Source organism: Photinus pyralis, unplaced genomic scaffold (genome assembly GCF_008802855.1).
Source record: "Photinus pyralis isolate 1611_PpyrPB1 unplaced genomic scaffold, Ppyr1.3 Ppyr1.4_LG1, whole genome shotgun sequence".
Classification (NCBI taxonomy): Eukaryota; Metazoa; Arthropoda; class Insecta; order Coleoptera; family Lampyridae; genus Photinus; species Photinus pyralis.
In genome coordinates, this window is record NW_022170249.1 from 62,648,296 (window position 1) to 62,675,302 (window position 27,007).

Genomic DNA, 27,007 nt, shown 5'->3' on the forward strand with positions numbered 1-27,007 from the left:
CTCGCTTTTCATACCCCCTTTATTAAAATAAAAAGAGAGAGGTATAACGCGCAAGCAGCAAAATGCAAGGCACTACAAAAATACCATGTGCTTTATAAATAAAACACACGCCGCTGACCGGCCAGCTAGCTCTGTTGACCAAATAGCAAACAGCGGAGAGAGAAAGACTAATGTACAGGGTTGTGGGTAACAGAATTAACTCAATTGGTAATTGGCACTTATAACTCCTCGATTCAGCCTAGGTCGTCAGTACTTACTTTTGGTCGCTTCAATTAAAATCTCTATGGGCGCCACCTAATTCCAAGTTAAGTTTCGCTTGCCACTACCGGAACTAGGAAAGGTAGCTTTAGCTTTAAAGTAGGCGACTGATAACCCACAAAAATAAGTGTTTATTGGGTGCAATTGCACCTGCATACGTAACACCAACACAAAAGTTACGTTCCCCAAATGGGAATCAAAAATCAATAAAGTATAATAAACACGTTATGTAAAAACTAAACAACCCCAAGTATAAGTGTTGAAATAATTATCCCAAATTCCAAGGTTTACATAAAATTCCCCCAATGAAATATTACATAAATTTAGTAGCTGAAACTAGTTCACACCAAAAATCCTGAAAGTAGGTATAGAACACCCACTACCGTTGCACAGTGATTGAGTTTAATGGGTTAAATTGACAGTGGATTGAATACCTTGATTGGTAGCTTGTAGGGTATCGAAGTTTAAATCATAGTATAGAGCTCTGTACTTCACAGGTGATTTACTTCACATGAGTAAATGCAGTTAATTAAAGCAAATTATTCCCTTTCAAGTTCAAGCGTACTAATTAAGAATAATATGGGTGGCTCTAGTGTTCGGCCAGTTAACATTTACCACATAAGTATGGGTTAAATGAAATGCAAATACACAAAGGCAATAGTTTAAACAATAATAAGATATCACGCAGGTGGCGAGAAAAGAAGACGCTAACTTTCTTGTTTCCGGTCACGATGCAACCGACGACGAATAATTCCAACCAACCACGAGAGCCGATGGATATGTCAATACCATAAATGGTAATATCTAATGCTTATCGATAAAGGAAACGAATTTAAAAACCAATGACAGCAAGGTATCGAATTACAGTAAACTGACGTCATTGATCGGTAGATCGAGAAACTAAAACGGGCAGGCAACACAAAAATATAAAAATAACTAGAGAATTGACACATTGGTTGCACTCAACGATGCGCGAACATGTAATACAGGGTAATGGAAATAGAAATATGACTACAAAGGTTAATACTATTTTAAACTGTTACAGAGGTTGTTTCCATTTTTTGTAAATGGCTCTTGCCATATACACAAGTGCCTTGTCTGCTATAACAGGAATTTTCACATTGCCATTGTCCTGAAACCCGTCCAATTCGTCAGAAATGCAATTATATTGGATAGATGGCTCTAACGAAATTTCATCAAAGATGATTACACAATATCTATGTTGGGGTTCCATCTTTAAAACAGTAGCACTTAATTGCAGGAAAATTTTTGCATTGATTCCGTCTTCAAAAGGAACCTGATTGGGCAAATTCAGAAGTGTCTTCTTTGAAGGTAAAGCGAACACCAACTGCAAAAATTTGTAAGCTTTCGGACTTTGCTTTAATAGCGCGAGTGCAAATATCTTCTCCAGTATGGAGTATCGTCTAGCTCTTGGAGAAGTCATTTGATGCTTTAGTTGCCCCATTAGAAATGTATACGAGGTCTTGTTTAATTTCAGGTTCATAAAATCCGTATTTAAACATTGTTCTGCTTCTTTGAGACGTTGCTTGGTAGTTGCCAATTCTCTATCCAAACGTTTTGCAGTACTCTTAAGACTTCGTGCGATTTTGCACAGTTGTTGCGATTGTATAGGTAAATGGCTAATTTTTGTCACATTAAAAGACTTAATTAAATTACTCCTTTCCCTTATACCTAAAATTACAACAAAATTTATGTATCACATTCATAATTTACAAAAAATATAATTACCTCTTCTAGAAGTTTTAAAAGTAACCTTGAGATTAGGCACACCAGCACTTTTGCGCTTATTATTATGAAACGTGGCGGCACCAAGGGCAGCACTTACTTGAGACCCTTAAAGAAGAAAAAAATAACATCAGTCAATTGGTGTAGAAAGGCTTAAAGAAATTAAAAAAAAATTACATTTTCTGAATAATATATATGACTATCAAACCAATACACATACTACTGAAATAATGTATAGCAAATTACTTTGAGGTCCAACCATGAGTGCATAATTGTCTCTGCTTTCGATAAAAAATTAAACATCAGTGTTATTAACGCAAAAATTATACCTGTTGCAGAGCCTGTGGCAAATGTGAGAGGTTCCTCACATATTGGTGCTGACGTGCTATCATTGAAATCTAAAATAGAAGTTGATATAAAATTAAAATGTGTTATTTAAGTAATAACTACCTGTTGCAGAGTCTGTGGTAAATGTGGTAGGTTCTTCACATGTTAATGCTGATGTGGTTGCATTAGAATCTAAAATACAAGTTCATTTAGCAATGTGTTAAAAATGAAATACTCAAAAATAAGGTACCTACAAACTAATGTACTAATGAAACAAGTCATACTAAAAGCACACACCACTAGCAAGTTAAATATAGCTCTAATTTAAGCAATATAAATTTTACATTAATCTCGTCCTTAAAGAAGCCATTACTTATCTCACTATTCAACTACCGCTAAATTTAAAATGCGTAAATAAACATGCAGCAAATATTATTTCAAAACAAATATTCTCGCAAATGTACAGATTTTCCTGTCATTTTTATCTCTCAATTAAATACATGACCCATAAAAGAATTATGTTTCTATTTACTGAACGACTACAACTGATGGTGTGTTTTTATTACCAAAACCATTGTCTGCTTTCAGTTGCCAATTAATTGTTTAAAAGACATTTCAACCACTTTTACATACTTATCTTTCACATTTTTGCCAAAATAATGCACCTTTAAGTGAGAACTTTAAAAACGAGTTGCACCATTATATTATTCCACACAGCCCCTTCACGAACTCCACTACAACCATCTCATCATTGCTCTTTCATGTTACATCATTAAACAAAAAACGTTAAGTGAGTATAGTATAACAATATATAACAAGTATTAACAATAATATTTTATACCTTTTCTATGTAATCCAAGGTTTTCAGTTGACACAGCATTATATTGTAAATATGACCCCCTTCTCCCGCAAGCAATCCTAACGTTTTCATGAAAATGATTGTGACATACCCTGTAGTTACTATAAACAACACTTCTGTTTAGCTCATACAGGTTTGCATTATCAACAGCTTCAAGCCATTGTGTAAATAGCTAGAATTTATTAATGAAAACGTACTAAAACATCAGAAGCATCTAACTTACCACTTGATCCTTTGGAAACCTATGTAATACAATTCCTTCTCCACCTTTAACCGAGCATGAAGGTACACAGCACCAAAATACCATCTTCAGTTAATAGCGAATTCAACCTGTATCTTTAGTGTGCACTGAAAGCGATCTGCTAGTGCCAAGTGTTCTACTTGTGTAATCGCTAATCATTCATTGCAAGTTCAACTTGATAGCACAGGCACCCTTTTACTTATAACAGTAACAGAATTGAACTTAAGCGATTTTTTAGTACTATGCATTATGCAAGCATTTCAAGCTTTCACAAGTTGAGCACTAGAATGCAAGTGTAACCTATAATTCAAAGTTTGTTATTAATAAATCAATCTATTATTACTTACCACTATGAAGCATGTCTAATATTGAGAAACACAGATATTTAACAAAAGAAACATAATAAAGTACGCTAAAAAATCCACACAAATGCAAAACTAAAACGTAATGGCGTCAAATTTTCAACAATCAACAAACGTCAAATGTCGAAAACGAAGGCCGGCTAAAAAGTAATTTAAAATTTCTACACCAGCGCTTCCAGCGACTGTAGTCCAAACTAACAAGCTTTAGTTTAATGTGCGCATTGAAGTTACACGGCCCTGGGTAGGTCACCTAAGGTTAGTCATTGTTTCAAATTATAATATTTCAGCTTGATAATGACCTTCGGGTCGAAACTATAGTCGCTGTCACCTAATGCCTTTATTCTAATACCTGAAATAATTAAAAGAAGTATGGGGAAGGTTTAGTGTCTTTATCAATCCACTTAGTCAATATCACCCCGTTTTGAGTCGTTATAAGATGGATAGCTACCAATTAATTTGTATAAAAACATTTTAACAGACATACGGCAAAATTTTACGCCAAATAATTTAAATCAATTGTTGGTAATTTACTATTTTACTATACAGGGTGTTTTTTTGGGAGCTTTAGTTAAAAGTTTCTGGGAAAGTAAAATAGGTAGGTTTTTGAAAATTTGTACTTAGGAGTTACTCTGAAGGCTGAATCGATGTAAAATATTTTCAAAATGGCCGCACTTCCGGAAACACCGGAAGTAGATAGTAACTTCGTTATCTTAAATGGCAACCCCTATTTTTTATTGCATTTTTCGATTCTATGTGAAATTTCAGTTCTTTTGATACCCATATGTCGATATCTGCCATTTATGGTTTTTAAGTTATTTTGACTTTAAGAAAAAAAATGGCGGATGCAGATGGTACCTTGATTACTTGAAAACGGTTGTAGTCATGGCAACCTATTTTTATCAGTGCATAGAGAATGAATAGGGCTTTCTTTTAGTGCACTTAAAAAAAAGTTAAGTTGCGTACGACCGCCCCTATGGATATCCAAATTTATGAAACTTCAAAGACTAAAAACTCAGTTTTTTTAATGGAATGACCATGTTCTTACTATTCCATGAGATAGAGAATCGAAATGGGCATATTTTGACAATACATGTTCCTATAGCTATCTTTAACAGTTTTTGACTTATTCCCATTTTATTGAATTGACACTATTTTTTTCGGATTTTCTTTTTAGTAGTCGGCCATGATTCTATAACAATTGAATTTTAAACAAATCTAGTGACACTAATCCATCACCCACTGTTATAGGTTAACATAAGTTTTTCAAAAATCGAAAAATGACTCGCAGTGGTTTCACCTATTTTGGAATTTAATTGTTATTTATGGTGAAATGGGCAGAATCGCGGCGCGTGCTTTCCTTACATTCATTCGAAAACTGAAACGAAATTGTATGAATTTTGGAAATTTTGTACCCCTAATGCACTACAAACCGTTGAAGCACAAGTGATACAAAGCTCTACAAGAGAATATTTAAGAAAATGAATTGAATTGCAAATACCTGATTAACAAAATAAATTCAATGCAAAATATAAAAAACTTCGTTGAACATTTTTGGTATGGAATTGTTGCTAGAACAGATATCGCATTACCTCTCTTAATTTCCAGACTTATACGTTGTTTAAGAAATTCAGTTGAACGACTCTGTTTAGATTTTTCAAAAATTTTCCGTCCTATATCCTTAATAAATGAGTTATTTATTAATTAATTATTTAGACTAGAACTAGAATCAATGGTATTAAAGAATCCATTCCTTGATTTGTTTAAAATTCGATTGATATAAAATCATGGCCAACTACTAAAAAGAAAATGCGAAAAAAATGGCATCAATTCCGAGATCAATTCAATGAAATGGGAATAAATCAGAAACTGTTAAAGATAGCTATAGGAACATGTATAGTCAAAATATGCCAATTTCGATTCTCTATCTCATGCAATATTAAGAACATGGTCATTCCATTTAAAAAAACTGAGTTTATAGACTTTGAAGTTTCTTAAATATGGATCTCCATAGGTGCGGTTGTATGCAACTTAACTTTGTTTTAAGTGCACTAAAAGAAAGCCCTATTCATTCTCTATTCACTGATAAAAATAGGTTGCCATGACTACAACCGTTTTCAAGTAATCAATTATCAAGGTACCATCTGCATCCGCCATTTTTTTTCTTAAAGTCAAAACCATAAATGGCAGATATCGACATATGGGTATCAAAAGAAGTGAAATTTCACGTAGAATCCAAAAATGCAATAAAAAATAGGGGTTGCCATTTAAAATAACGAAGTTACTATCTACTTCCGGTGTTTCCGAAAGTGCGGCCATTTTGAAAATATTTTACATCGATTCGGCCTTCAGAGTAACTCCTAAGTACAAATTTTCAAAAACCTACCTATTTTACTTTCCCAGAAACTTTTAACTAAAGCTCCCAAAAAAACACCCTGTATTTCAATGTAAGTGTTACATATGTGGTGAACTAAATCAAGTGTAAGGAATTTATATTTTGTCATTTCCAAATCGGATGTAAATAGTTATTTATTTATTATTTATGGATGTAAACACTACAGTGTTCGAGAAATATGTATGTTTCCAACCAGCGAACCACTTCGAAAGGATTGGATAAAATTACTCAGGTAAAACAGATGTTGCCAATGCATGCTTGTTAATAATTGTTTGTAGACGAGATGTACCACCTGGTTCATCAGCAACTATATGTAGTTGTCATTTTAAAGATGGCAACAAAGAAAATAGGCAGACATTATTTGTCCACAATAAGTGCAAACGATTTGAGGAAACCGAAAAAAAGAAATGATGTCTCTAACGTGACGCCAAAGCCGAGCACTTCCACTGCGGTGGAAGAAACGAAGGGATGCGCCAACGAGGGATGATGAAATAACTACCCAAATTCAACAGACAGACTGAGACAATGTACATAATAGCATTGTATTTATAAATACAATGATAATAGTAAGACTTCCTGTCCTGCTTTTACTTACAACACATTTTCCAGAACCGAACCTAAACAAACAGATTCGTCAGGATCAAGGTCACAAATTGAATTGGAAGATGAGAATTATTTCTTAAAAGAAGAACTTTCTCAAGCCAAGAAGAAATTTGGGCACCTTTCAGTGCAGTTTTCTTATTTACATATTTGTGATCATGACAATTTAATTTCATTGTATACGGGTATTCCTAATAATTGTATATTTAAATCCCTCCTAAACCTTTTGAAAGATGTGAAGGTGAACTAGTACCAACGTTTGAATGTGCAAAAAATGTAAAACTGTAGAATTATATTAGATTGCACCGAAATATACACATCTGTTCCGCGAAGTCGCATGACAAAACAAAGGTCTACTTTGTAGTTCTTATAAGCATAGGAACACATGGAAAGGTATTGTAGGAGTTGCCCCTAAACTCTAAAGCCTGCCACAAACACAGAGACATGTCCGCGTGCATTAACGCGCGTGCATTGAATGAACATACTACAAACACAAGGAGATGTTTGTGTAGTTCTCCAGTGCAAAAAATGGGTTCATACAATGAAGAGCAGTTTTGTGTTATGGCAATGGCGTACGCATGTTTAAAAGAAAAACAATTACATTTACAACAGAAAAAAAGAAAAGCAAGGAGTAAATGGGTGAAGGAATGACTATTAAAAAGAAATCAGTTCTCCCATATACATTTATTAGAAGAGTTGCGATTGGAAGTAGACGACTGGCGGAATTACCTGGGAATGGATGAAAGCTGTTACGTAGAGCTTCTAGATATTAATCGAAAAACAAGATACTACTGTGAGACCTGCTATATCGGCCCATGAACGTTTAACGGCTACACTTCGATTTTTGGCCACCGGTAGGAATTATGAGCATTTAAAATTTACGACCATTATTTCACCCCAATCTCTGTGACAAATAATTCCTGAGTGTTGCAGTGCGATTTACCGAGTACTTTGTCAGAAATATCTGAAGGTAAGCACAATTTTCTCACGTATGTATTGTGCTTTATTTTAATAATACATTGAAAAGAAAACGACTTATAACATGGTCTCTTTTGCAAATACAAAATAATAAAAAGTACAAATAATATATTCTTAACATAAATAGACTCTAAAAAAACTGGGTGATCCTACATAATGCAACCTTTAATCAAGGAGTAAAATTTCGTACGAATGAAACAACAGTTTGGGAATTATTGTCAGATGTACCAGATGAACTTACTGGCAAACAGTTCACAGTTCCTTGTGATTGAAAAATCGGCGGATTATTTATGTTTTGTTGTATCTCAGATGAGTGCTGAGCGCCCAGATATGCTTGATCCTGATAAATTGGCTCTGCTTGTTGCTGGCTATTTAGTGTGTATGAAGCGTTGAAAGGTGTACGTACGCCACATAAATAATTCGAAGGGTAATTAAAAGTGTTATTTTGTGAGGCAAAAGATTGAATCGAGGATGTGACTATTTTAGTTGTTCTATTAATATTTCCCATTTCGGCTTCAAACAAAACATCATTTATCAACTTTTCTGAATAAAGTCGAGTTTCTGTGGGCAAACTTCGTAACTTAGCAGCAACATTAGCACCAAAAATTGAAAAGTTATCATCTATTTTTGGACCAGCTCGTAACCGTTCACTAACGACTGCCAGAATCTCATCTGTTTGTTCTTCTGCTTTTCTATCATGTCTTCGTCTTTTTTGTTTTGTGGCTGGTGTGGTTACAATTGTTTCACTTTTTGAATGGGCGGTTTCAGCGCGACTAATATTAGAAGCAGGGCTTAAAGCAAAATCCTCATTATCCACATTTCGATTTTCCTGCAAATTAAACAATGATATGGGTTAATAAACATTATTTTAACAAGTTTTCTGTAATTTAAATTTTTGTATTGCTTATTTTTTGTTTTAGTTTCCATCAACAGAAGACGAGTGGCTGAAAATTGCCGAAGACTTAGATAAAACGACCAATTTCCCTAATTTGTTAGGAGCGGTTGATGGAAAACACGTCCGTATAATTCCACCTCGCGGAAGTGGATCTTATTTTTTCAATTATAAGGGTGAACATAGTTTGGTACTTATGGCGGTAGTAAACTCCAATTATGAATTTATCATGATTGATTTTGGAGTAAATGGACGGATATCAAATGGAGGTGTTATAGAATATACAAAGTTCTATGACAAACTTAAAAATGGAACACTATGCTTGCCACCTCCAAGAAGTCTCAAAAATACTAATCACAGTTTTCCATTTATATTTGTAGGAGACGAAGCATTCACTCTACGGCCAGATTTCTTAAAGCCATTCAATCAAAGAGAGTTAGACCATGATAAAAAAATATTTAATTACCGACTATCGCGAGCGAGATGCAGAGTGGAAAATACGTTTGGAATCATGTCAGCTCGATTCAGAATATTTCACACAGCAATTGGCATTAATTTAAAAGCTATTGAAAGGGTAGTATTGGCTTGTTGCGTTCTACATAATTTTTTAAGAAGAAAATATGCAAGTTTATACACGCCTGATAATTACTGTTTTGACCGCGAAAACATTGACACTGGTACTACTGAGCTTGGGTTACAATGCAATATGAACAATTTACAGCGAAGCTACAATAGACACAGTAATAATACTGCAAAAGAAGTAAGACAGTTATTTATGGATTATTTTAATCAAAATGGTGCTGTATCATGGCAAGAACGAATGATACGATAATATATAAATGTCATATTGCCTTATATTATTTAATAATGATCATATTTAGTTGTATTTACCTCTGTCTCATTTTGTTGTTCCATAAATATTTCTGATGCGTTTTCTTCATTATCGCAGTTTACTTCTATGTTTGTTACAGATTGCCGTGGAAGTTCTTGGTCTTTAATAAACAGCAACAGTTCGTAGTACCATAAATTTGGGACATACACATCATCTGCGCCTGCCCCTGATCGTTTTGAATTTAAAACTTTTTTCATTTCTCGGCGAAACCCTCCGCGGAGAGTATTTATTTTTGTTTTCACTGCTTCTTTTGTAGCGTTTTCCTCCACTTCTTTTAGTTTTTCCGTTAAAATTTTATAAGCGTCATTTTTTTTATTTCTATCCATATATTCTTTGGATTTGGTCTTCCAGAGACACGGAAATGATCGATACAGAAGAATGAATTCCGTCAGAAATTCCTTCGTAATACCTCTTAAATCGCTCATTGTACGGTTTTGAAGATTAAAAGACTAAAAGAAGATTTAAAAATGCTCTGCACCACACTGACTGATATCTCTCAGGAAGCATAAAATTTAGCCACACATTGACATTCATCAACGCGCGTTTATGGTTGCGCGTGCATGTTTTCAAGTAATAACGGAAGACATGAATGAGCAACGTTTATAGGCGCGCGCGTGCAAATTATCGCCACAGACGAGCGTACATCAACGCACGTTATGGCACGCGCGGAGATGCACGCGGACATGTCTCTGTGTTTGTGGCAGGCTTAATGGTGTAGTGACATATATTTCAGATTTATGTCCAGGATCTACATCAGACAAAAAGATCATAAAGACTGCGGCATCGTGAGTCAATTAGTCGCTGGAGACTTGGTGTTGGCCGATAAAGGTTTTTTAATTAGAGATTGTTTACCAACTCGAAACATACTACCTTTCCTTTTAACTTCGCAGTTCACACCACAACAAGTATATCAAACAGAAGCAATGCAAGTGCTAGGATACATGTAGAGAGAGCGATACGACGTATGAAATCCTTCAAAATTTTAACCTTTATTCCCCACACATTGCTACAACAAGCAGATATGGTGTTTCAAGTGGTTGGCGCACTAACCAATTTACAGTACCTGTTGATTAAGGAAGTAGAACAGTATTATTAACACCATTTAATGAAATATAACAATAAGCGCTTCATTATTTACAATTTCTTCTAGTTTAAGTATTATTAATACAATATTATGTACACTTTACTATGGCACGCCGTTTGTGCCAAAATTAAAATGTGAAAAATCAGTGAATGTAAATAATTTTAGGCAAATGTAAATAATTTTTGCGCAAATGTAAATAATTTTTACGCAAATGTGAATAATTTTGAATATTTCACATTTTTGTTCCATCAAAATTATTTATAACTTTATTCAAAAAAATATTTACATTTGTAAGCAAAATTCCTCACAAATGTGCCCGCTACAAATGTGAGGAAAAAGTGGTTCCTGTGGTTCACCGCCAGATGGCGCACCGGGCAGCGACTGACGCCGGCGTAACGTGATTTCGCGCCGATCAGCTGACACAACACAAGCAACACAACAATTCACGTGTTCACGTGTGAGAATTGAATAATTGAATTTACGTTGATTTACATTCCCTCGTGCTCCTGCCCAAACTCAGACGTTATTTTCACCTGTTCAGTAAAGTAAAGTGCAAGTGTGTTCTAGTGGATCGCGGCCACTTCAATCTAACAGGTAGGTTCTGTTAATCAATTTTCTTTAATACCGCTAATACTTAATTTTTTTTAGATTTGCAATGGATCGCCAAGTTGATGGCATTGTATCTAATATTTTGTCAAGTCCTCAGCTTCGTAATATATTGGAAGACGCAGTAAGAGGTGCGACAAGTGAACATAATGCCTCAACTACCTCCATACAATCAGTTTCTAATGTACCTGTTACATCAGTTAGAGAGGAAATACACCGATTAGGGCCAATTCAGCAGCTCCACAGAATTGTGTCAATCAGGCATCGATGACCAATGTAGTACGAACGTCTGTAAAAAAACGAAGACGTACTATTGTTGAAAAACCTTTTTATCGAGACATTATATTACTTCAATCATCAAAAATAAATTCGACACTCAAAGGGCTACAAAAATCTAAAGCATATGAAGAAGGTTTCAATTTTGTTTTTTTTTTATTTCTATTTTAGAATGAGATTTTTTAGGTTTTGCTTTCTCGAATGCAAAGTTCAACTCAAACTGGAGCTATGAAGAAATTGTTGCTTCTATTAAAGACCTTTTTCAGCATATTCTTGATGGGCAAGACTTTGAACTATTGGTCCCTATGAGTGGACATTTAGTAAGACTCAATCTCCCACCCGGGGTTGAGTGTGATGGAAGAGCAATTAAGTCTAGGTTTTATCAGAAGGTAATCTACGTTAGACCATTCGTCCCATTGTTGAGAATGGGTAATTCCGAAGTGACACCTACAACTGATGACGAATATAATGATAATAACAATAATTTAGACGAATTTCAAGAATACCCTGAAGATATGCATGGGGCCCCATCACCAAACCCAGATGGAAATGAATCAATTATAGCAGTAAGCATCAGTTTTAATATTGGATCTTATATTATTATAATATTGTTCAATATAGGAAAATCATAATATAGAAGAGATTGCGGCCACCTCAAAGGAAGGGTGCGAGTCTCAAATATCCCTTACAATATTGTTGAAGGGTTTGAATGAACAGGTAACAGAAGAAAGTGTTACCTCGTTTAACGTCTACAGAAATGATATATTTACTTGCTGTTTGCGAGCACTCAAAAGGTCCTCGTTCTCCGTTTTCAATAAAATATCCGTGAAGTTCAGTGATATTGAAGGCTTATCAGAAGGTGCAGTGGACGCTGGTGGACCAACTCGAGAGATGTTCAGATTGGTTCTGAACTTTGTAAAAGATAGTCGCATGTTTTTCGGACTGGACAAGAAATACATGCGATTAGACTTAGATGCTATGAATAAGAGACATTATTATGCAGCAGGGCAGTTAATTGCTCTGTCTTTTATTCATGTTGGTAATGGACCGAAGTTTTTTTCTGAGAGTTTTTACTCAATTCTATATGATGACATTGGAAATGGTTTCCCAAATATAGACGATATAGAAGACCTACATATTCGGGAGACTCTCCACAAATTATCTAGAATCACAGAGCTTTCTACTTTGCAGAGTATACTCGAGGATCCTTTATTCACAGTAGCAGGCTGTGATGTTATAGCATTGATTAACATATAACGAGGAAGATAGACAACCGCAATGTGAAATCGTGAGCGTACGCTTCCTCCTCGTTTCTCCCCTCTCGTCAAAAGTAACGAACCTGTACGCTAGCGACGTTTACAGCTCTCATGCAAACACAACTGAAAAAGCAGATATCGCGTATAAGATTTCAACATCGACGGGCGGCCCGTATTCAGTTAAAATTGCCGTATAGTCCGCGAGATCGGACAAAAAAATGTACCAAAAATTTTTTTGAGGTATAACTACATGAGCCGTACTACGTTTTGTAGGTGTTATAATTCCTCATCGGAAATGGCCATTCACGTCATTTTGCTGTGGTCATGACATTTTTTATTTACAAAAAACAAGAAAAAATAGAGTTTCAAAAATTCGCGTTTTTTTAGCTTCACATCGCCATATCTCAGTGACCACATAAGTTATCGAGGTTATTCTTTCAGTTTCTGAAAGATAATTAATGAGCGCTTCTAATGATGTAGGTATAATTTATAGTAAATAAAAACTATTAACATAGCCAAAACAATAAACAAAGTCGTGGAATTGCTTTATGCGTGGCATAAATTTTATTAAGCGAGAAACTTTTTTATTATTGAAAGAATGTGTATACTTATATTGTGTGAAATGTGGCCAATAGTCACAAATAGTTTTTTGTGAAAAAATTACTTAGATATGTATTACCGTTTTCTTGTAAATAATTTTGTACGTGACCGCTCTGCCCGCACGCCGCGCGCTATTGTAACGTGTGCAGAACACCGCGCTTACCTCGCGTGCCGTTGTACAATCTTGTACGCAAGTACTGTTAAATAAAATAGAAAACAAAAACAACCAAATTTACATATTATATAAATTATAATATATACCCCTTCGTGATCAAAACATTGACTTTAAAAAATTTAAAAAACGATATAAATTAATGCTTTCGCCTATCGGCTATTCCGATCTGCTTAAATGAGTAAAATAAATAATTTGTATCATTTTTTTGTAGATGTATGTTTTGCTGATAGACTTAAATGTGAAATGTTTTTAATATAAAATAGACAAATTAATTCAATTAAAACTACTCAAAAAGCCTTGAATGAAATTTGCAACAAATAAAATTTTACAAAAAATGTTTCATGTACAATTTCATCGAATTGAACCAATCGCTAAAACATTACAAAAGTAAATTAATTTTGTAAAATTTTTACTTTACGGTGAGGTTTACAACCCTCCGCCGGCGCCGTACTACGACGTTTTGTCGATCCTGTTTCCCATGAAATTGACCTATACAATTTAATTTTGATTAAATTGTCCACAATAAACAGCTGATGATCTTCACATTGCTTATTAAACCATGTATCATATTTTTGTTTTATTTTAAGCACTAGAGAGTTTTTGATAATTTTCTTAACATCGTATTTGAGTTTATGCTTTTCAAATAAAGTGTTGAAGCTGTGTAGCATAAATGTCACAATTTCTGCAAAGTACTTATTTGGTTTGGTTAAATAGTTTATAATATGCGTGGATCCATAATTTTTGTTCAATAATAATAATTGAGATTTATCGTCAAGGCATTCACTTTCATCTAAAAATGCATTTTTGCATTTTTTACAATCGAATTTCTTTGATAGCTTAAAATATAGGTAACCAGCTACATACACATTTGTACAATCTTCTAATGTTACGCCGGTTTTTCTCGTACTTTCCAAATGAGTTACCTCTACCGCTCTTTGTTCGTCGTCGTCTTGATCGCAATCGTATTCACTTCTAAATCATTGTCATTACAACTAGTGTATACCTCCCTTTGATAATCTTTGCTAGTAGAATTATTTGGATGGTCGTGGTTGTCATACAATTCCAAGATGTCGTCTGCATCTACTTCACAATTTGCTCCGTCCACTGGGGCTTGTAGACGAATATGCATGTTGTGTTGTAAAGCTATACGAAACTGCTTTACAGTTGGTTGAGCATGGTAGCCATTTCTATTTCTTATCACTGAAAAAAAGTTTTCTAATGGATCTTGATTGATTCGTGACGTCAGCATGTATTTGTAGTCGTCTTTTACAAGGGAGTCCCACAAACCCAGAATTGCTCTAATGGTCCACTGAAACCCTTCTATACAGTAAATGTTGTTTCTCCCCCGCCCGTTTTCAAAAATTTCAATTTTTTGGAAGTACTGCAATGCTTCGGCTAACCTTGTTGTTGTGAAGGTGTTGTAAGTTGATAATCCGCAATTATACGGATTTGCTGCTTTAACAACCCGACTATTCAAGCAGTCAAATGTGTCGTTGATGTATTTTAAAAATGAAGCCGTATTCTTTGCAGTTCTTGATCGAACCTCTCCAGTTTCGGCACATGTTGCAATTGCAGCTACTACCGAGTGGCTAAACACCTGCACGGCATACTTCACTTTCATTTTTTGAAAGGTTGTTGGATTTACGTGCGTATCTGTAATTTTTAGCATTGCTCTCGTTACATTGCTTTTATGATCGATTTTATAAGTATCGACAAAATCGTGCCAAGATACTTCATTACCGTCTACGACAATTTTTAATTTTGTATTCATAAAATTGTTCCTCAAGCTTTTAATTAAATGGGGTGTATCAAAACATGTATATATCTCCATTCCATTTATAAAAATTTTAACGTTATCTTTTGAAGCTCCCAGGGATGCCAGCGCTTTTCGGTTGTTGCTTCCTTGGTCACAAACGACCATCCTTGGAACCAATCCAATATCTTGCAATTTTTGCAAAACTTTCTGCAACAAAGTACTTATTACTTCTCCCTTAACTGGACCTGACGATACGTAATAAGAAAAAGGCATCTTCCAATTACAAAATAACCCCCTCACAAAAAATAACAACGCTTGATTAGCTAATACTTCTCTTCTTCCCAAATCACCATAATCTTGAAAACCTTCAATAAAATCGTGATAGTGGTTGTAATTTAATCCTTTTTTTAAAGCAATTTCATCATATAAAACCACGCATTGTTTTTCCGTGTGCGTCATTTGCTTTACTTTGGCGTTTAGTTTCTCAATTAGATTGTTATTTTCTCCAGTCTTTAAATTGTTAACTTTTAACCAAGTTCTTATCGTGGATACACTTGGCAATACAAAACCCAAATCGAGCATAAATTTATAGTTACTGGGCGATTTGTAGTAAAACGATAAAGCTAAACGTTTTTCTGATGGGGTCCAACTGGTCCTTTTACGGTGATATAATTGCATTTGTACAAACGTCTGTACTTCGGTAGATTTGTTTTTTAATTGAGATTGGGAGTTACTAATAGAAAATGAGAGCCTCTTTCGAAGTCGGGTATTTGTTAGTTTCGTATTTTTCAAAGCACTACTTAATTTTCGAATTTTTTGTTTTAAACCAAGTAAATTTTGCTCTTGATTTTGATTTACGTGTTGGACAATGGGCATACCTATGATGTCATCGAGAATAGTCGAACTAGAAAGGTGAACAGAATCATTATGACGAGTTTCTAGTAAATCTTGTCCCGTAAAATGTAAATTGTTTGAACTAGCGGCAGCGTACGTTTTATCACTGATAGATTTTTTAACTACAAGGTTTGAAACGTCTTCGATTAACCCATCAATTTCGAGCTCGTTACCTATGGTTTGTTATAGATTACTGTTTGAGAGAAAAGAAAAATATTCCTTACCATTTAAAACAATATCTCCTGTCTTAACGTCATATTTAAGGGGCACAGCAAAGATATGTAAATGTTTTTTACCCCCACCACTTCGAATGCAGGATGCCAGAAAATGATTTTCACACAATATTTTGTTTTTAAGAGCGTCATCATCCATGTCAAGCAATAACACATTACCACAATTTATAATCCATTGAGTTGACATCGAGAAGCATCTTTCACAGGAAATTTAAAAAAACTTAACTGTGGAGAATTTTTCCTTGAATTTTTACAGTTCACATATACACAACAGTGACTTGCACTTGTGACACTAAATCTTTCACTTGCCATTATTGTTTACGCTAAAGATTTAAACATAACGCAATTATTTAAACAAAGGTAAACTAAAAGTTCAACTTGGTATACTTCTATAAACACCAAATCCACGCATAGGCCGTCAGCCCAGCGTATAAATATAGACCATGATTGCGTACTGTATGCCGTATTGGTTTTTCATTTAATAATGGTAAATTAAAATGGTTTTTAAAAAAGATATCGCACCGATCAGATGTTATTTAGCTTTTGCTATACAATACAAATTTGTATTAAGTTTGGAACTTATTTAATATCGTATTTATAACTAAAATATTTATTTACGTTATAAGACCAAAAGTAAGATTTTCCGCTCGAAGTGTATAATGATGTGTAAAAAATGAACAAAAAATTATTTAAAAACTGTAAAAATGTTTATTTATATACAATGGAATATTTATTAATTACATTTATTTTTTTAACGGCTTCGGAATATTACAACTTTCATTCTGATTTATAAGATTAGTTTTTTTCTATAACCGTACGCTTTTTTGAAAAACATGCAATTTGACAATTATTCAATGTCAAATCAAATACTCAAGAGGTTATGTCATGTTTCAGTTTTTGAAATTAATACTTACATGATAAGCGTATAGAAAAAAATAGTGTATTATACACGGTGGAAAACTACTACTTTTCCCCCTTGTATAATAAATAGCTATTAAAACCCATACATGAATATTGCTACGTACAGTACGCGATTAAAAAAGAGTTCTTATTTTCAATATTACTTTTTGACATTACTACCCACGAGAACCTTATGCATTTTTGTAAATAGTCTTTACAAGATGTAAATTTAGTTTTAAGTCATTTTCAAACCGTGCGCGATTATGTAATATATTACATAATTTATTTACATATATTTTTAAAGTTATAATATACAATGTGATTAAAAAATGCGTGACCGGAAAAAATCGATTATTAGGGTACATATTGCCAATATCTACTACTACTTTTGACATTCTTAAACGCGGTTTAAATATTTTATAAAATATACTGATATATGTATTTATTATAATATATGACATACGTGGTAGTAGATATTAGAAACATGTATCTTAAAAATCGATTTTTTTTGGTCAGGCATTTTTGATCACATTTTACTTAGTCCTAGCCGATTGGTATTCGAGTATTTTATGTAATAAATTATCAAAATATACGGTACAATATCATTGCAAATTTAATATTTTCTTTTATTTTAGTGATCGCACTACAGGTATACCGCCGGATTTGCTTTTTGCGAACTTCCTTTTTATAAACTCGGCATACGGATATCGTTATAAACAACTTAATAAACTTACACTTTTACTTTACATTTCAATTTATCATAATCGCATGCATAGGTAGTAATCAAATATCCAAAGAGTATACCGTACGCGATCTTGGTCTAAATTTATACGATGGGCTAACAAAAGATGTAATACCTACACACTTTTTTCACTATCCGCACATATACAAATTTATCCGCTAATAGTTTTATAGTTGATACTGCAATAATGATTATTATTTTACTAGTTTTTACAAACACGATTTAGGCACATTAAACGCATGTATAGGCTCCGGGTACAGGGTACGGCGGGTACTACAAAACCTTTAGAGTTTAGACATTACATTTCAATTACAATACGATTTCGTGTTTATTCTCGTACCTCGCTTAACACGTAAGATAAATCAGGGGACAGCTGATTTTGCAAAATTCTGCATAATGAAACAATAAATGTGTGCGGTGAAGAGTCGGCATCTTTGATGCACGGCGTCTTGCACGACGTTGTTTATCTTACACATGAAATTAAATGCTGACGTTTGAATTTGCGCAATTATTTCACTGCGGCACAGATATGTGATACCTATGTCTTTTATCTATGACTGCAGACTATCTTATAATTAAATACTTAAACTTGAGCTGATCGGTTATTATGTATGCTTATAAATTTCTACTACGGACCTGGATTTTAAAAGTGCTATTAGGTACGTAGAAATCTGCGAGGAAGTATGAGATAATTGCGTTTTAGTTCATGTACCATGCTGCAGATGGACGATGCAAACTATCCTAACGAGTAGAACATACAATCGGCGCAAATTGTGCCGCGTGGTTGTCTATCTTCCTCGTTATATGTTAATCAAACGAGTAGAACATACAATCGGCGCAAATTGTGCCGCGTGGTTGTCTATCTTCCTCGTTATATGTTAATCAATGCTCAGATGTAAGCTGCAGAAAAGACGGCGCACATGCAAACGTAAAGTAAAGAGGCGTACTTGTAAAAGGAAAAGAAGGAGGCGCCAGAGAAGTGTTAGAAAGAAGGAAAGAGCGTGCAGAATGGAAAAGTAGTTGCCTCGAGTTGCCTTTAATGCTCAGACATCGTCGCTATCGCAAATAGCCAAGCTAATAGCGACTCTATAATCATGATGAATTATCATCACGTCTAAAAATTTACTTATGTGCTTAATAACTGTATAATGCTTTTTTTTATATATACAAAAACCTTTACATTTTATTTGGTATTTGAACACAGCAAAAAATTAACAGTGAACAACTTTGACTCTAACATCAACAAGGATGAAACATTGTAGATAAACGATCAAATAATGAACAAGGGAACATCAGTATCCGGTACGGACCTGGCAAGAGAACTCCTTAGGCACTCAACATGTCACTAAACAGCTTCCAGGTATTGTTTCTATGAAAGTTTGAGTCCATGAAAAATAATACTTGCTGTTCACGTGATAAGTTCTTTACACCGGACTTTGATGTTTCTTCTCCCTCTACGGAGTTTGTAAATAGGTTTAATCTCGCTTGTTGACTAGCGGTAAACCTTGAGCATTGTAGAGGACGGCGTGTTGATCTACTTCTAGTTGATGCACGAGATATAAAAGTTGGAGCATGATTAGATTTTTACCCTGATGCACATCCTTGTACACCTCTGTACCTCGATTTCAAAGTGCTGTAGAGTGTTTGAGCTCTTGTAGTGCTGTTTACCTCCTTGGGATGTGCAGACTCAAGCGCCGGCATACCTATATTAAAACTACTTTTGATGACGTTGGTAACGTAGTCGGCGGTGGTTATGGTCCATTCGTAACCATGTTAACGGAGGCTGGCGTTCCCTGAACTTTGTTATGGACTACATGTGCGTTCGTCTTGTTGCCGTAATTTGAAATGTATACCAGCACTCACGTCATTCCGCTGCGTGATCTCTTCCTTTCGCATTACGTTTTCGGTATCTCTGCTCCTGCTGTTCTGTGTATATTTTTCAGGCAACTTACCTCTGCTCCCTTACTAAAACTGGGGTAAAATAGCATAACCATAATGCGCAAATTACTAAAAATAACGTCTAACTCAAAGATGTCGGTTACATTTAAAAGATTCTGTACTTGTGTAAAACTTCCTCTCGTCAGAAAATGACGTTTATCGCCAGACCTTAACTACGGCAAAATGTAATACTAGCGCACATCTTTAATAGCATAACTCTTACTTCCACAAATCACTCAGTTACCTTATTGGGTAAATGAGCATGTCTGTTTTGATGTTTGATTTCGTCTCGAATATTATTCGAGAAAAATTTGTTTTATCAATTTTCGTCGGGTTTAGTTCTTTGACAATTTCACTCATGGCATTCATTTTACAAATGTCATTTGCGAATTTGCCAAGCAACAGGCTTTCATGTCATTTTTGTCTTCAAAATTTTCTCTCTTGTAATATGTAATTATTAGTTTATTACTCAAGCCATTTATTGCTTGAGTACACCCTAGAACTGCGCTCCTTTTAAGTAATCAAAAGCACTAGTATTAAAAAAATGGGTGTTTTGAAACCCGAAAATGCCTATACCTTGCTTGGAAATCGTGAACCCCAAGTTGTCCATTTTATTTCAGATTTCGAATTCTTGCACATTTCTCTTCTTTCTGAAATATCGACGTGTAAATGTCTGTATTTCTCCGGACATGCTACGTATCCTTGGTAAATAAAGTGGTAACCATGGACAGACTTTGTAACTTGCATGGGAAATTTGTGAAACTACGTAATCGTCTGGGCGTTACTAACTTATGAAACAAAATTGTTTTTACGTCTCCTTGGAAAATAAAGTGGTAACCATAGACAAACTTTGTTAGTTGCATAGGAAATTTGTGAAACTACGTAGTCGTCTGGGCGTTACTAACGTATCAAACAAGATTGTTTTGTTAACTTCAAAATTTTAGTTTGACCTTTCAGAGAATTTTATTCCGAAATTATGGCATGTAGAAGACGTAGACGTAGAGAGAAGGGCACAAACGTAATCTGCAAAAGACGAAAAAACTCCCGCTTTTCGAAAAATCCCTTTTTAAATTTCTTACAAGAGCTGCGTAAGAAATACCCCACGTGGCTTTCATGCAAGCTGACGCTCGAAGGAGCTCGCCGGTGGTGCAACATGAGTGAATTTCGCAGAAGAAAGTACCAGTGCAGAGCAGCACAGGCCGGAAGGGCTGCTAAGCCCTTTCGAACTAAGTGTAAACCTGGGCGAAGGAAGCTCAGATGTAAGTTACAGAAGAGACGACGCAAATGCAAACGGAAAATAAAGAGGCGTACTTGCAAACGAAGAAAAAGAAGGATGCGCAGACGAAGTTGTTCAAGGAAGAGGAAGCGGGTGTGCAGAAGGAAAAGCAGTTGCCCTAATCAGTCTCAGACATCGGTCGTATCGCAAGAAGCTTCTGAAGCGAGTCTGTAACAATGCTGATTATACTTTTATAGATTTTTTATATTATACAAAACCTTTTTTATCTATGCTGTTTGATTCAAAAAGAAACTGTTGGGAATGTAATTTAGTGGCACAGATACATACATTTCTCTGAAAGCATAAAAGCAAATGCCCAAATACCTTTTTGAACTAAAATACAGAACGATAGTAGAAACATCCGGCAACGCACGAGGTTCTTAGATTTCAACAAACAGTATTCCACAGTGAAGGTCAAGTGAAGCATCAATTCCTGTTTGTGTGTCCTTCCCGTTATTTTCATCGCTTCTCCAGAACACTCTAATACGTAAGCCCCGTTTTTGGGTGTCATTTTGTAACGGATGTTACAAATACCTCTTCTACTCCATCCTACCTCTGGCTAATCTTCGCATACCTTAATTAAATTACGGGTGGTTCTTGTTATGGAATTATGTATAATGTGCGCCCGATAGCTATCAGTTAGTAATTCTCTCCTGGCCTCTTAAGGAAAAAGGTAAAGGGATAAATAATAAGTCAATAATCTTTATTAAATTATGAAACGGTTCTTATTTTCTTTAAGGTATGTTCTTGCTGCAATAGAATAACATAATTAGTAAATGGGGTTTGAAGCGTAACAATCCTGTACAGCAAATAGTTAAGAAACATTGATTCGCAAAACATACTTCGCATCGATTGTTCCTAAATACCTTTATCGTTTGTGCACCACCAGTTCTAGACGAGTTCGGGTCACGGCTTTCACTCACAAGGAGAGTTATCTTGCATCCAGCTGTACTATGCACGGACCGACTATAGACTTCCCGCCGTTGTTAGGAACGCCAGGGAAGGACCCCACTACCAGCAAACGCCCCATTCGCCGCAACGCCGGACGCCTCGACGAATTGTTAATAAGCACCACCAAGGGCCAGCAAAAACCACTTGTGCCTGGGCAAGCCTACCTTCCCTACATAAGCAACTGAGGCTGGTCGCTTTGGCTCAAGACGTCGCCACCGCATGTCATCACGTCCCGGCTCTGACCTAACTCCGTTCGTCAGGATCGGCGCTATCCGCACCTACCTACGCCGCTTCTGGCATCCTGGTACGCCGTGGATATGTTCAAGCTTCTTGTTTTCTTTCTTCGAAATGCTGCGAAAACCTTCGTCCGCAGCATGACGGTGGCTCGATCGATATGATTTTCGCTATTGGATTAATTTCAGTCTTCGGGATCCATTCAGAGGACTGATTGACTTAAAATTGCACCTCGCGCTTTGCGACAACGCGGCGCAGGTTCGCCCCATGTAACGCCGCTTAAAGCCTCCTGTCTCATTATTTGTCATTTAACTTTGGGTTGCGATAGACGTATTTAACTCGGATCTCTTTGTTCTTACCTTATTACAATGATCTGATTCATTTATCTCACCCTAAATATGCACACATAGTGCAGTATTTATTTATTTACTCTATTTGCATCTGAAATAGAATTGTATTTCTAAACCGCGATTTTTACTTTATATTTCCAGTTACCTTTTAGCTTCCTTAGAGCTCTTTTACACGGTGGTACTGTATGCGAAATACTGTATCTTTGTCATCAGAATTCCAGCCTTACGCAGTGAGGTACTTCGATTTTCAGTGCAGTGGCGGGCGGGTTTCTGTAAAGTCACACCACACCTGATAAAATTGACGTTGCAGAAGCCATTTTACTATACAATACATCAAAGGTGCGCTCCATTTTATGACTATTTTGTTTCTTCGGGCGGAGGTGACGAACAGCACTGACCGGTTGCTAATGAAAAGGTACCCTCCTGTAAAGAGTTCCATATGAACCAATAGCCCATCAGTTCCCTAAAGTCGTAAAATCTCCGGGCGACTGGACCTAGCGGGAAACCGAAATTTAGTCGCCGGTACTGTATGCGAGAAGTATGCGTGTGTGAACGGCTCCATAAGACGCAATGTTACAGATGTATCCGAGATACCAGTCTGCGGGTGACTGTATCAACGTGTCTTACGGTTAAATAAAAAACCGGGTTATACATAAATGAAATAATTGATTTCCTTACAATGCATAAACAAAAATTCACACACACAAGATTATAATTCCGTATCTATATAATTTAGATTGTGCATTTTTTCTACCCTATAAAATTCTCTGTACGTACGGAGGCTCGTTAGAGCTTTATTGGTGAGCCTGCGTAAATCTGGGTGGGATTTGGAGGAATGCGACAGATAAGGAGTCCAACGACGAACAAATCTACCCACGTTTCATTTTGTTTTCTCCAAACAACAGTTCACGTTATAAGGCAAATAGTAACAACAAATTTATGCAGTAGGAGGGAACCCTTTAAACGAATATACGGTTTTTTCAGATACCAAAAGTTGTTGTTGGGACATTACCACAACGCATATACGTAAATGCTACGCTGAAAAAATCGGTATGTATTTCCAAAAGGAGTTGAGTATCTAGTGATGAAGGATTATACTATGGTAACGTCTACGAACGCTAAAATAAAAATATGAACAAAGTTGCTTTTATATAAGGATACACTCCTCTATCTTCCCAATGGAAATAAAGGATCACAATCTTCATAGTCCATTTCAAAATAATGGATGAAACTAGCCTCCCATTCCTTAGCTTTACTATGTAAATGGTTATGCATTTCGACTAAAAGCACTTCAGACACACCACAATTCTGTTGAAAGCGACTACCGATAATGAATAACGAAAGGTGAGAACTGCCAACAAAAAATTCGAACGTCAATGTCAAATATTAAACAAAAACCTTTGGCATCGTTGATCGCAGCATATCCAGTTCTACAAAAGTTTACCTACCACAAGTCCATAGATCAACTTGTTCTGGGCACAAGTCTCTAATATTTTTCTCATTAAATATACCAAAAATTGGTGTTCTATTCTGTCAGTGACGTGCAAAGGAGTATTGAACAAAATGTGGCAGTACCTACCTCTGTTTGGCGTTATCATGTAGCTTATCACTACACGAACTGGGCTAGATTCCAAATAGTCTCTACCGATCTTTACAAACTCATACACAGCACAGGGTGTATTGAGTCAGCTGTCCCAAAAAAAAGACTGGTAAAAGCAGAGCTTCAGAAACTCCGAGCTGAAACGCCTAGCTTGTACAATAAATACAAGACGCAGGAGCAATGTGGGAAGAGATTGAGGTGATGCTTTCTAAAGGATCACGTCACCTTGTTGAGCAGACTAAGGCATATAGGCCCTTCACCCTCGGCTCATTCTTATTCGAAGGGATTGAAAAGGTTTTGGACTAATTCTTCAAAAGCGCGCGCTTTTTTTTATAAGCCAAGGGTTGTGAGAGAGAGACAGGAGTCTGACCAAGTGTCACTTTCGAATGTTTTTATAATTAACTGCACTGCTGATCACCATCAAACCTATAGCAATTAACAAGATATCGTCTGAAATGAACAATTAGAAGTCGGCACTGGAAAAATTTTTTATTATGGCAATTGATTTTATTTGACCCACGGCTAGCCCAGTAATAAAAATGTTTTTAAATCCCACACCTTACGGAGGTTTGGTCTCTTATCTCGTCTTACAATCTGAAATCCAATTTAATTTGATTGAACTCTAATAAATACACATGTGATCGATCAAGTTCAATTTTTCTGGCCAAGTTATTGGACTTAGAACATCGGTGTGGTTCATTAAAATAAATACAAAATGCAAACGTGATCACGTGTATTGACATTGGCTAAATTTGATACTTATCTAAAATTTATCTTCACCACATAATAAATGAATGGTAAATTTTCCTGTTCAAAATATACACATATCGCTCAATGCTAAACAAACCTTTAACCCAACTAAAGGAATGGTTTCACTAAAATTAAATGCAATATTTTCCCCATCAATGAAGCAAAATAACCAAAATCCTTTGTTTGGATTTAATTGTTATCAATAAAAACAATACAAAATCTATTTCATGGAAGTGGTAATGATTAATCGATTCCTATAGGAATATTAAAATTACTTCAAACAAAATTAATATGCAAATTCCTAAAATTAATCGATTCTCTATCAAAAGCACATACTAAAATCGTTCCAGCTAAAGCTGTCGCGATTTTATCGCACTTTTGATCTCTAGTTTTTTCCGCTGCGACAAAACTTTCCTGTAAAAATAAAATTATTCGATTAAAAATCAAGCTGTTGTGTATTTACCCCCGGTTGCTAACGTTGCTAACCATTAATGAGCTTCATTGCTACACCCGTAACTAAGGAGCACGCTAAGGAGTAATTCATGTTGTTATAAAGAGGTCGACGAAAAACACATTTATTTGATTGATTATCTTTTAAAAAAAGCATCAGCTTAAACGTAAATTCTTTACCTCACTATTTGCTCCCCATATGCGAAAATATTTATGTTTATTTTCAAATTTTTAAACAATGAGAAACTTGGGCAATACTGGAGCCTGTATTGGTGAACAAAGAAGTTTTACGATACAAATAGTAATGTTCTAATTTTACATCCCACGTGTAGGTACCTATCTATTTACCAGAGTCTTAATAAACAGTAAAGCAATGAAGGTTAATCTATTATGTCTGAAACTCCTTTAACGTAACCAAGGAGATGATAATCGTTCAAACTAAACTATTGACAGTTGTGAGCAGTATTGTAATAGTAAATTGCACCGGTAAATTTCGAAGTGAACATAAAACTAATTGAGTAGAACATGAAAGGTGTTAAATAGTATATTAAGACACAAGTGTATAATCAAGTTTTTAAAGCACGCGCAACGAGTTTAAGGGCACGACGCAAAGCGTAGTGCCTTTAACGTTGCAAGTACTTTAAAGACCAAGTATACACGTGCATCTTATAGTATTTTTTATTATACCTGCAGTATAATTTAAAAATAGGAAATACAATGAAATCATATTGACGTTACACTCGAATACATGTTTAATTAAGTGGGCTGGGTGTTCGTAATTTCACGATTGCCATGGAAATGTCACTTGACGTTTGCTTATAAAAATCATCGTCTTTGTGAATTAAACAATTTCCGTTGAAAAAGATAATACACCGTCCATTAAATCGATTGTTGTAAAATCTAAACAAACGTTGGTAGGTGTAAAATCCAAATCCAGTAAAGCCTATTATAAAGAATATGAAGAGGGACTTCTCCCTCGATTGAGGTACCTACAAAAAACCACACGGGGCTGGCATTTCCCAATAATCACTTCAGAGTAACATTCCCCCACCGAGTGCGTTCACTCAATCTCTTCAATTGTAGAATGCAGGGCGACTGCCACATTTCCAAAAAACAGTACAGTAGATACGTATGTGTTATTTTTAACTTTGGAGTAAATATTGAAACACTTTGCCACAGCATATCTAATATGTGAGGACCCTTATATTCCGTGAAAATGGAATGTGCCATATGGGTAGATTTAGAAAAAATGCCAACTTTGGGGAATTTTCTCCGTAGTTGTCGAAAAAGCAGGACTTAAGTCCGACAATCTGCCGGGAATTGTAAATCCCAGACGACCCCCAACGCTCCATTGAGGAGAAAGTATTCACCAGCACCCCTCATCTCTCC

The 27,007-nt window shown here is 35.5% G+C and overlaps 4 protein-coding genes and 1 long non-coding RNA gene across 8 annotated transcripts; 1 reads left to right on the plus strand and 4 right to left on the minus strand.

The window, feature by feature from the left end:
* Positions 1-305: 305 nt before the first annotated feature.
* On the minus strand, positions 306-3,989 carry LOC116165459. The gene is made up of 7 exons (XM_031479921.1): positions 3,414-3,989; positions 3,173-3,362; positions 2,455-2,523; positions 2,334-2,402; positions 2,008-2,112; positions 1,337-1,950; positions 306-365 (listed from the first exon to the last, which is right to left on the minus strand). The coding sequence occupies exons 1-7, from the start codon at positions 3,495-3,497 to the stop codon at positions 306-308; spliced, it is 1,191 nt and encodes a 396-aa protein (XP_031335781.1). The 5' UTR covers positions 3,498-3,989.
* A 3,943-nt stretch (positions 3,990-7,932) lies between these two features.
* LOC116165467 lies at positions 7,933-10,100 on the minus strand. The gene is made up of 2 exons (XM_031479932.1): positions 9,547-10,100; positions 7,933-8,592 (listed from the first exon to the last, which is right to left on the minus strand). Exons 1-2 carry the CDS (start codon positions 9,970-9,972, stop codon positions 7,933-7,935), a joined length of 1,086 nt encoding a protein of 361 aa, XP_031335792.1. The 5' UTR covers positions 9,973-10,100.
* A 756-nt stretch (positions 10,101-10,856) lies between these two features.
* Positions 10,857-12,920, plus strand: LOC116159120. The gene is made up of 4 exons (XM_031472034.1): positions 10,857-11,225; positions 11,280-11,649; positions 11,700-12,079; positions 12,135-12,920. The coding sequence occupies exons 2-4, from the start codon at positions 11,505-11,507 to the stop codon at positions 12,768-12,770; spliced, it is 1,161 nt and encodes a 386-aa protein (XP_031327894.1). The 5' UTR covers positions 10,857-11,225; positions 11,280-11,504; the 3' UTR covers positions 12,771-12,920.
* Positions 12,921-15,140: 2,220 nt separating this feature from the next.
* Positions 15,141-16,580, minus strand: LOC116159348. Its single transcript, XM_031472308.1, has 3 exons — positions 16,419-16,580; positions 16,179-16,367; positions 15,141-15,507 (listed from the first exon to the last, which is right to left on the minus strand). Exons 1-3 carry the CDS (start codon positions 16,564-16,566, stop codon positions 15,452-15,454), a joined length of 393 nt encoding a protein of 130 aa, XP_031328168.1. The 5' UTR covers positions 16,567-16,580; the 3' UTR covers positions 15,141-15,451.
* Positions 16,581-20,362: 3,782 nt separating this feature from the next.
* On the minus strand, positions 20,363-24,369 carry LOC116160644. 4 transcript variants are annotated; one of them, XR_004143268.1, is made up of 3 exons: positions 23,831-24,369; positions 22,964-23,775; positions 20,363-22,909 (listed from the first exon to the last, which is right to left on the minus strand). It is a non-coding gene; the product is annotated as an uncharacterized LOC116160644 (long non-coding RNA). The 4 variants fall into 4 exon arrangements; XR_004143271.1 differs by having other exon boundaries at positions 20,365-22,909; positions 22,964-23,088; positions 23,151-24,369; XR_004143270.1 differs by having other exon boundaries at positions 20,365-22,909; positions 22,964-23,088; positions 23,146-24,369.
* Positions 24,370-27,007: the final 2,638 nt, after the last annotated feature.

Bases quoted from the DNA above. Each gene is read 5' to 3' on its own strand.
- LOC116165459 (XM_031479921.1), bottom strand. From the start codon at position 3,497: ATGGTATTTTGGTGCTGTGTACCTTCATGCTCGGTTAAAGGTGGAGAA. The intron at 2,113-2,333 runs GTATAATTTTTG...TTCTTCTTTAAG, and splicing joins TGCCACAGGCTCTGCAACAG to GGTCTCAAGTAAGTGCTGCC. The intron at 1,951-2,007 runs GTAATTATATTT...TTGTAATTTTAG, and splicing joins TTTTAAAACTTCTAGAAGAG to GTATAAGGGAAAGGAGTAAT.
- LOC116159120 (XM_031472034.1), top strand. From the start codon at position 11,505: ATGACCAATGTAGTACGAACGTCTGTAAAAAAACGAAGACGTACTATT. The intron at 11,650-11,699 runs GTTTCAATTTTG...GAGATTTTTTAG, and splicing joins ATCTAAAGCATATGAAGAAG to GTTTTGCTTTCTCGAATGCA. The intron at 12,080-12,134 runs GTAAGCATCAGT...TGTTCAATATAG, and splicing joins GAAATGAATCAATTATAGCA to GAAAATCATAATATAGAAGA.
- LOC116159348 (XM_031472308.1), bottom strand. From the start codon at position 16,566: ATGGATGATGACGCTCTTAAAAACAAAATATTGTGTGAAAATCATTTT. The intron at 16,368-16,418 runs GTAAGGAATATT...AACAAACCATAG, and splicing joins AGGAGATATTGTTTTAAATG to GTAACGAGCTCGAAATTGAT. The intron at 15,508-16,178 runs GTATGCCCATTG...ACTTTGTTGCAG, and splicing joins TATTCTCGATGACATCATAG to AAAGTTTTGCAAAAATTGCA.
- LOC116165467 (XM_031479932.1), bottom strand. From the start codon at position 9,972: ATGAGCGATTTAAGAGGTATTACGAAGGAATTTCTGACGGAATTCATT. The intron at 8,593-9,546 runs GTAAATACAACT...TTTAATTTGCAG, and splicing joins AACAACAAAATGAGACAGAG to GAAAATCGAAATGTGGATAA.